General features: G+C 45.0%; 1 protein-coding gene across 1 annotated transcript; it reads right to left on the bottom strand.

Moving 5' to 3' along the window:
* LOC8076865 lies at positions 1-6,399 on the bottom strand. The gene is made up of 4 exons (XM_021448323.1): positions 4,992-6,399; positions 3,077-3,252; positions 1,439-1,662; positions 1-1,099 (listed from the first exon to the last, which is right to left on the bottom strand). The coding sequence occupies exons 1-4, from the start codon at positions 6,100-6,102 to the stop codon at positions 307-309; spliced, it is 2,304 nt and encodes a 767-aa protein (XP_021303998.1). The 5' UTR covers positions 6,103-6,399; the 3' UTR covers positions 1-306.

The following is a 9,204-nucleotide window of genomic DNA, read 5'->3' as shown; positions in this document are numbered from 1 at the left end:
TGCCTCAGAAAACTGGAGGGTGAATATCACAACAAAATTTGCCATTTACATAGACCACGGCTTTCACCCTCACAGATGGGAAACCAGTTCATCACAAGCTAACTATCCAGCATGTCCACGCTAAAGTACCCGATGAATTCATCAATTCAATAAATTAAACAAGAACAGGCACCATCCCCAACTATCCTCACCTAAAGAGCTACTAGCCTATTACACATACCACAAAAAGGGTAGGACAGCACATGCATTACAACACTTGCAGACAGAGGGATATTACTGATCCTAACTCCTGTACATATTATCCATCTAATTGTTTCCCTGATCCTGCATCAATGACATCAGCCTCAGCTTTGAGTACATATCAAAAGAGGCGCTGGAGAAGTCGGTCAGAGCCCGGAACAACTCTGGCAGATGTGCCTTCAGGATCGAGAGGGACTTCTCCCTAACCTGCTTTGATAGCTTATTATGGGATTCAATCTCATCATCAAGCCTGCTCTTCAAGCTCTCCACCGCGAATTTCTTCTCTGTGACTGCATCCTTATGTCCTATCCCCTCGCCGCTCTCTGGATCAACGTCGGACGCTTTGCGCTGTGAATGCTTGTGGTACCAGTCCTCAAAAGCCCGGGCCTTACGCATGTACTCCCTACGAGTCTGCTCACAGGTCTCCTTCTGTTTCAACTCCTCATCTTGAACACCTAATATGGTATCCAAGACTGCTCGAAAAGTGACAATGGCTGTCTTGGCAAGATCATCAGGCAGCTTGGTTAGGTGCTCATTCCAGGCTTGAAGAAATGCTTTGATAGGAGGTTGTTGCATCCTGGGTGGCGATGTTACTTTCTCCTTCAAGCTGCTCTCTATGGGTATAAGGTTCAACTTCAACCAGCTATAGAGAGTATTTATGTATTCCTTTTGATAGTTCATGAGGTCAGTAAAATTTGTGATCCACTTATCTACAATATATCGCAGCTGCCGTGTGTGGCTGTGGTGATAATCACTTGTTTCAATTCTGGCATCAGAAATATCAACTAACTTCAGATTTAGGACAGTTTCCAACTGGTTTGCGTGATGCATGTGCATGTCCTCCCACATTTTTGCCATCCTGAAATGATAGCAGAAAATATAGATTATAAAAACTGTTGGGCTACTAGACCGTTCATTTAACAGAAATTAATAAACCAAACAAAGCGTGTAACAATATGTGATGCCAATAAAGAAACATAATTCCTGTCCATGCACAGCAAGTAAGCTTAAAATTGATTGTTACTGAATCAGAAGTGCTGCATACAGGGGTTCCACAAAAATTACATGCAACTATATCAAACACAGAAACGAAATGATGTATTGGTGTTCTAAAAAGTAAAAACAGTAAAACACATCTGAAAAGTTTAGTGTTTGTCATCATGCATGATAGGAGAAAAACAAGATCCAGATAAGGTACCGGTCAGCAAGATCCAATAGTCTTGGGTAAAGTTGATTATCACGGAGATGCTGAATTTCTGACACAGTTGAATCCATTGATTGCATATCAACTATGTATCTAGTATGCAAGTGCGTTACCGCAGCTTTTGTTTTCTCAAGAACCTCAATGGCAGCATTGTGTTTCTTTTGTCTATTTAACAAAGCAACCTTCCTCTGATACTCAAGCTTCATAATCTCACCAGCCTGTGCAGATGAGGACAAGGGAAAAATTTAGCAACAGCCATGTGGAAACTATACAGTTCAAATGCTTCAAATGAAACAAACATCAATGTCAAATTTATAACTATAACAGAGTTGCCTAATCCTTCTCTAATCAAGCAAAAATGTTACAGAAAACTTATGCAATCGGTACTATATTTTATTTCAGATATTAGGGAACATGTAAAAACATATTAATAAAGTGGTGTAGTGAATGCAAACTTCAAATTTTAAGACTACAATAAACAGATAGAAAATTGACACTGAACCTCCACTTCAAACTTTAAGATTACAATAGCCAGATAGAAATTTAGATGCCAAACCTCCATTCACATGATTGACCATATGTTCTATTCATATATTGCAACAAGTTATATTACTTTGATTATCTGCCATAATTTAAGTGTTATGATTAGTGCACTATTAAAAATTCCTTACTCACAAGCAGCATAACTACATAAAAGTTTATACTCCATAATTTGACATGACATATTTTTCAGTGGGTCTTCCACAGTACACTCAAAAGTGCCACACTTAGGCACAAAATCTTTAAATCACCTTTACGCACATGGCACATGTATGCCTGATAAAAGGCAGCAGCCACAGATGAGGTCAGAGGTTGAACCGTGCCCAACAAACAAGCCCACAGCATGTCTCATCGCAAACCATGTTGTTGGGCGCTACTGGGGTCTAGGACTCTTTCCCATCTGATCTACAGAAGCCACCTAAACGAACAATGATGGCATGCTTCATCTTCAACCACCATCTCCATGAGAACCGCCCAAACTAGGAGTCGAATAGAAGCAGTGAACTGCTGCCTCATCCTTTCCCTACCCCCCCCCCCCCCCCCCCACACACACACACACACACACACCTTTCCTCCTCTGCCTGTCCTTAATGATGGGCACTGATGCAATCAACGCTGTCGGCAAAATGATTCATGGAAGTAGTAAGGGGTCAAGGATAGCAGCAGATTCAGCAGTCCCACTCATGGTCACTCCAATTTTAGCTACTGGAAGCTCAATCCACTGGATTCCAGCATGACCATCCGGCGGGAAGTAGCTGGGCCAAGTGCTTCTGCACCATGTATCTTGCACTTGGGAGGCAAAGTTGTACACGTTGACAATGGTAGCATGGTGCACCTGGTTACTCCTTGAGGAGCTATTACTGTGCTGATCCTGTCTTAGTGCCTGGTCATGCACCTTTTGTGCTTTAAACTAGAGGAAGGCACCAGGACAGGCAATAAGTTGAAAACCAGTACATACTTGCAGCAGAAAATGGAAAAAAAATTGCAGGTGCACCAAACCAAATCTCCGCGTATTCTTATATTCCATAGAACCAGTACAGGATATAAAAGTTCATATTGCTACGTATAAAAAAACTAAGTAATGAGATGTACCTTCACTTCATCATAGAGCTTTTTCTCCCATGCTAAGATCTTATCTACTACAGTTGCCAAGGTCTCCAATTCATCATTTTCGAAGTCATCTTTCCCATCATCACCATTTTGCATTCCTTTGAAGGATCTATTCCATGTAATTATTTTCATGACTCTTGCAGAATGATCAATATGCCCTGTAAAAGTTATTGTGAACATGATCAAATGAGGGAGTGTAAGTAGACAGCTATATTACACTAAGTGCAAGTGAAGCATGGCAGAATGTATTTTTGATTATTTGAATAATGCTGAAGTAAATTAAAAGAATACAGCATAACTATTGATCCGCTGGTGCAATCATTTTATAGAAAAAATAGCAGAGGAGATTAAGGAGTCTTATGCATTTGGATACAAAATAATCAAAATAGCTATGCGATCTTCACTGTCAGTGATGACACATTTTAGTCCATTGGATCACATAGGAGAATGCATAAACATAAGAGGCCTCTAAACATAAATACATAATAAAAAGGCCTTCTTAACTATGTCACTAGAGTTTTGTTACTATGAAACAATAAGCCAAACTTGTCTCTCTTTTTTTAATTTTGTATAATAACAGATTAATTTGTATTATGCTAGGCGGCCAGGGGTGGCGCCTAGTGCCTGATTGCCAGCCAGGAAAGCTAAGTAGAAATCAGTTGATATGCACCAAAGTGGCACCTGGTGCCTAGGCAGGTAGAGGCTAGGCAGCTGATTTTTGAAACAGCTGAACAAGAAAGCGCACACAGGTGACTGATGGCGTCCACCATCATTTTCCCAAAGACAACTGAATACAAAAAATTTTACAACGATGGGAGACTAGAATGCAATGGAAGTAAAAATTAGTTACAACGATGAGGAAGAATTTCCAGCAGACCAGCATATGTGACCAGATGGAAGACAAAAATGGAGGTGCCTTTTGCACATGGGAACCTCATAATGACAAGGTGTCACACTATGCAGATAATTAATGAAAAACCACATAGTTACATAGTATTAACATACATATTCTGAATGCCATGTTTAGATAGAAAGCACTTAAATCTTCCCTGCTTGTATGCTAAAAGGAATGCACACTGATTATCCATCCTTAGTCACAATTAATATTTCACGTGTTATGCATATACAAATCAAACAGGTAATATAATTACTACCCACCACTATGATTCCTGTCCATGATTCTATATCTATAAAAGCACTGGCAGTTTTCATCAGCTATTAAAATCAAAAACATATCAGTGATAATTTAGCAACACAATACTATCAGTGATAATTTATTGTTCGTCTAAGAATTTGGTTTCTTCATAAGAAGATATCATATGCTTTATTCTCTTCATTCTTGTCAATTTTATTGAGCCCTTAGTTCACATTTTCACAATTGATCTAATCTGGTTTTGCCACTTCGCCATAAAAGAGAAAACACAGCCAAGATTATGAAGCTTACACACAGGACAAACTGTATAAAATTACATCTCCAAGTTCAGTACACAGTTACAATATGTCATCCATTGATCTAGATGCAGACTACCGTACTCCTTATGTAAGACAGAACAATAATGTAGCGATGGTGCACCAATGATTGTCCCAAAAACATTGTTCACAAACAGCTTCCTAGTAGTTACAAAACGTCTTGTACGCCCGCATGTTACCTGTTGGGGAAAATGGGATAGTGGAGTGTGGGAGCTCACTTGACTCTGCAACAGCCCCACCACCACCACCGACCTCTGAGACACTAGTTCTTGACCTCTATCTACCAAAGAATCCATCGCATCACTATCACCATCAGCAAAAATGGTTGTTTTTTTTTTGACAAATCCACAACAACAGACACAAAAGGCCACCTGGGAGACTAAACATCCAAAATTGGCACGTATGAGGGCACAATCAAGTCACTGACCTCGGTTGTCGGCGAAATTGGAGTGGTAATGCATCCTGTTGGCCTCCAGCGCCTTGGATACCTCACCGGCGCTCTCTGACGCCTTCAAGAACCTGTCGTCGATTTGTGCAAGCACGCGGAGGAGGTCGACACGCGGCATCTCGGCGTGGGCTACCTTACCCGCCTTACCACCGGTGACCAGTGTGACCGGCGGCGCCGACTCAGTGTGTTGATGGTGCGCCGCCTTAAGCTTCCCCTTTCCCTTCTTTTTGGACGAGTGCTTCGCCGGCATCGGGGGCAGAGACGCAGGTGGAGTGGCCATCTCCGGCGTCCGCGGCTCCTCCTCAAACTCCTCAGATAGCGGCACGACCGCTGGCGGCGGAGGAGAATGAGGCGGGCGCGGTGGCGATGGCGGGACGTACTTGTCTTCCTGCTCCGCCATGATCTCCTCGTCCATGGAGAAGAAATAGTCCCACGTGTCAACTCCGGCCTTCATCTCCGACGGGTGCGGGGGAGGCGGTGGCGGAGGCTGAGGAGTCACCGGCGTCTCCGGCGGCGGCGGCGACAAGGGCGGGGGCACCGGCGGGCGGTGGCGCAACCGCTGCCGACGGTCGTCGAGTTGGCCGTCATCCTCCTCTTCCTCCTCCCTCTCTTCCTCATCCTCGTCCTCGTCCTCCTCCCTAATGGAGTCGCTGCGCAGCATGCCGGGATTCTTGTTGCCGGACGACGGCGGCATCGGCATGCTGATGGAGCGGTGGATCTTCGCCGGCGACGGCGAGAAATCCGGCAGAGGCGGCGGCGGCGGCGGCAGCGAGTCGAGCGGCGGCGGCGGCGGCATTATCGCGTCGGCGCCCGACGCCGAGGCACCCGCAGCTGCCGCGCCGATCCCGCCCTGCGCGGCGACGGGCGCCGCCGTCTCGGCCGCCGCCTCCGGCGGCGGCTGCGGGGGCAAGCCCTCCCCGTGCGCGAACTCCGAGAGCGCGGCGCCGGTGTCCTTGAGCGAGGCGGCGTAGGCCGAGTGCGCGGCGGCGAAGGCGTTCCGCGCCGCGACGGCCGCCTTCATCAGCTGCCGCCGCTCCTTGCAGCGCGCCACCGCCTCCTCGTTCTCGATCCGCGACTGCGCGCACCCCATCTCGCCTCGTCTCCTCTCCCTCTCCTCTCCTCCGCAGCTCCGCTTCCCTTGCCCCACCACCTCACCTCACCGCATTGCGCCCCCCAAACCCAAACCCAAACCCCCGCAAGCAGAGCCGAGCAGAGCAGAAGCAAAGCGAAGCGGAGCAAGGCAGGCGGAGTGGGCGAGCAAGCGGGCGGGTGGTGGTGGTGGTGGATCTACCAAAAGAGAGGAGAGAAGAGTTGTTGCCCTGCCTGCCCCTCCTGCTGCTGCTCGCCCCGAGGCGAGGCGTGGTGGCAGCCAGCCGCTCGGTCGGCGTGACGACTGACGAGGGGCTCGGTGAGACGGGTGGAGTCCTACTCCTCACCCTCACTGCCCTTTCTGCTGTCTTGCCCTCTCACTGACACTTGGTCCCTACCTTCAGCGGGCCCGAAGCGTCAGGCACTGCGTGGGTCGCGATACGCGGCGCGGATGGGCCTGCTGGACCTCGGTCAGTGGTGGCAGTGCACCCGCGCGTGCCGCGCCACAGTGCTGTGTTTGTCCCCGTCCTCTGGCCTTTTGGGAGCGTGGGTGCTGCTCGCCTGCCGTTTTCGCTGGCGCTCGCGGCCCTCGCGCGGCTCACCGGCTGGGCTCTGGGCTCGGGCTGCTGCCTAGCCATAGGCGGTAAATACCGAGAATTTCCAGGGGCTTTTTTTTCCACGGTTTCACGCCGCACACTTTTTTGTCTGCTTTTCCCTGGCCCTGATTGAAGGCCCGGACCACGGCAGCCGCTTGGGGTCCGCTTGTCAGTGGCGGCGGTGCAGATCTTGGGGGGGATCGCGCGGTCCGCTCTGGTCTGTTGCGGGACAGCTTTGCTCGTGTGCTCACGGCCCACGGGGCGGCTGAGTGGCCCCACGTCACAGCCGCAGTGGGTGTTTCCTTGACCCCACAGGTCGGCCTCTGTGGGTGTACCTGGACACGTGCATCGTTCCCGCCGCGATGAGTTGTGTGTAGTTTAAAACCGAACGCTGTGTCCGTGCAACAACAACAACCCAACGGCTCCATGGAGTAGATGGCGCGCCGCGACCACTGTGGTCTGTGGCCTCAAGTGGCGGGCCGGGAAATCGTATGCGAAGGCAGCTTCGGCAAAGCCTTGTTTAGTTCAAAAAAATTTGTAAAATTTTTCAGATTCTCCGTCACATCGAATAGATTATTAAATATAGATAAAAATAAAAATTAATTACACAGTTTAATCGAAATTGACGAGACGAATCTTTTGAGCTTAGTTAGTTCATAATTGAACAATATTTATCAAATACAAACGAAAGTGCTACAGTGTTGATTTTTTAAAATTTTTGGGAACTAAACAAGGTGCAAGTTTGCCACCATAAAGATTAGGCAGCAGCTGTTTGGTCGAGAACCGGAGAAAGTTAGCTCGCCTACCCGGTCCGTAAAAAAAATACAATTTCCATTTTTCTATAAGCTACTCGCTCCGTCTTTAAAAAAAAGACAATTTTTGTAATCAACGTGGACATCACGCATTTGGGATGGAGGGAGCAATTTTTAAAAGTTTTTAGAGAAGGAAATATTTTTTTAAGTTTGATTAAAGTTATATCAAAAATACTGATACTTACGATATAAAATAGGAACTATGAAATATGTTTTCGTATTAATATTACCTAGGCCTTTTTTAGATGCACCTAAAATTCCAAAAGTTTATAATATTCTTAATCACATCGAATCTTCGGACACATATACGGAACATTAAATATAGATAAAAAATAATTAATTACATAGTTTGTCTGTAATTTGCAAGACGAATCTTTTGAGCCTAGTTAGTTTATGGTTGGACAATAATTATCAAATACAAATGAAAGTGCTACAGTATCAAACTTCAAAAACTTTTGGTATCTAAACAAGGCCTTACTAGGAGTATAAATTTGGTCAAACATATGCTAATTTGACTAGCATAATTCTCATAGTTGTTTTTTTAACCAGAACAACTCTCATAATTGTATTCTTTTTGGATCGGAAGGAGTAGGTAATAATCTCAAGCATCAGATTTTTAGTGGTCCATGATTGGATGAAGTTGTTTGGCTAGGGTCAGACGCTCTAACCAAATATGTCTTTTATTATTTTTTTTAGGTTTACTATAGATCTAGGTTTGAATGTTAGGATTAGACCCTGGCCAAACTCTAGGCATCGGAGATCCAACTCCAAGAAACCTTAATTATCTAAGTGCAACAAAACAGGTTTATATGTCTGAGTTTTGTGTGTCTAAAGGCCTGTTTTGTTCCCCTTGCTAAATTTTAGCTAGCTAAAATTATTTTAGCTACTCTTGGGTGACTAATGGAACTAAACTATTTTAGCTTTTTTTAGTCAATGTGTTTGGAACTTTAGCTACTAAAATGACTAAAGTTTAGCTAGCTAAAATTTAGCAAGGGTAACCAAACAGGGCCTAAGTCTAACCAAACAGGTCTTGTGTATGGCTAGTGTTGTGTGTCTGTGTCTAAGTAGTTGAAGTAAATGTATTTATTCTAATTCCCTTTAACAACGGTCCGCTCAATTAAAATGTTTTTCTTTTTTTTCCTATTCCCATCTCGTCCTCTCTTCTTTTTTTATTTTTTTAAATTACATGGTATAACACAGATACTCAAAACACATGCACAATCACTTCTATCAACACATGTACTCAAACTCTACCTCCTATGAGCATCTCCAAATAATTGAGCCGATAGATCACGAGATCCACAAAATCACCATACGCATCTCGCTGTCGACGTAGATATCGGCTACCCCTAAAAGCATAGTACCGCTAATCTTTGATTAAATTCAGAAAAATACAATCATTCATGCTAAGTTTAGAACTTAAACCCACATAAACAGGTTCCACCATAAGAACGCCAAACCAACTGATCTAGATCAGTTTGCTGTCAATTTTATCTCATTTTTCTAATTCTCCATCTCTAATCATGAATTTCACGCCTACTAGAGGTTCCTTTGGTTAGCTCATTCCGAGCCTAGAAATCATTTAAGTTTACTTGCTTATACATTAGGCTAACTGTTCCACTAGATTCTTTGCCAGGAGTCATTCCCTAATAACAAAATAGGTTGCGTCGAGTTGAATCCACCCCGATGCAAGTA

This window comes from Sorghum bicolor, chromosome 9, assembly GCF_000003195.3.
Source record: "Sorghum bicolor cultivar BTx623 chromosome 9, Sorghum_bicolor_NCBIv3, whole genome shotgun sequence".
Classification (NCBI taxonomy): Eukaryota; Viridiplantae; Streptophyta; class Magnoliopsida; order Poales; family Poaceae; genus Sorghum; species Sorghum bicolor.
The sequence above is the reverse complement of the archived record's forward strand: the minus strand, read 5'-3'. Positions and strand labels throughout refer to the sequence as shown.

Bases quoted from the DNA above. Each gene is read 5' to 3' on its own strand.
- LOC8076865 (XM_021448323.1), bottom strand. From the start codon at position 6,102: ATGGGGTGCGCGCAGTCGCGGATCGAGAACGAGGAGGCGGTGGCGCGC. The intron at 1,663-3,076 runs GTACATCTCATT...TCATCTGCACAG, and splicing joins AGCTCTATGATGAAGTGAAG to GCTGGTGAGATTATGAAGCT. The intron at 1,100-1,438 runs GTACCTTATCTG...CTATCATTTCAG, and splicing joins CTATTGGATCTTGCTGACCG to GATGGCAAAAATGTGGGAGG.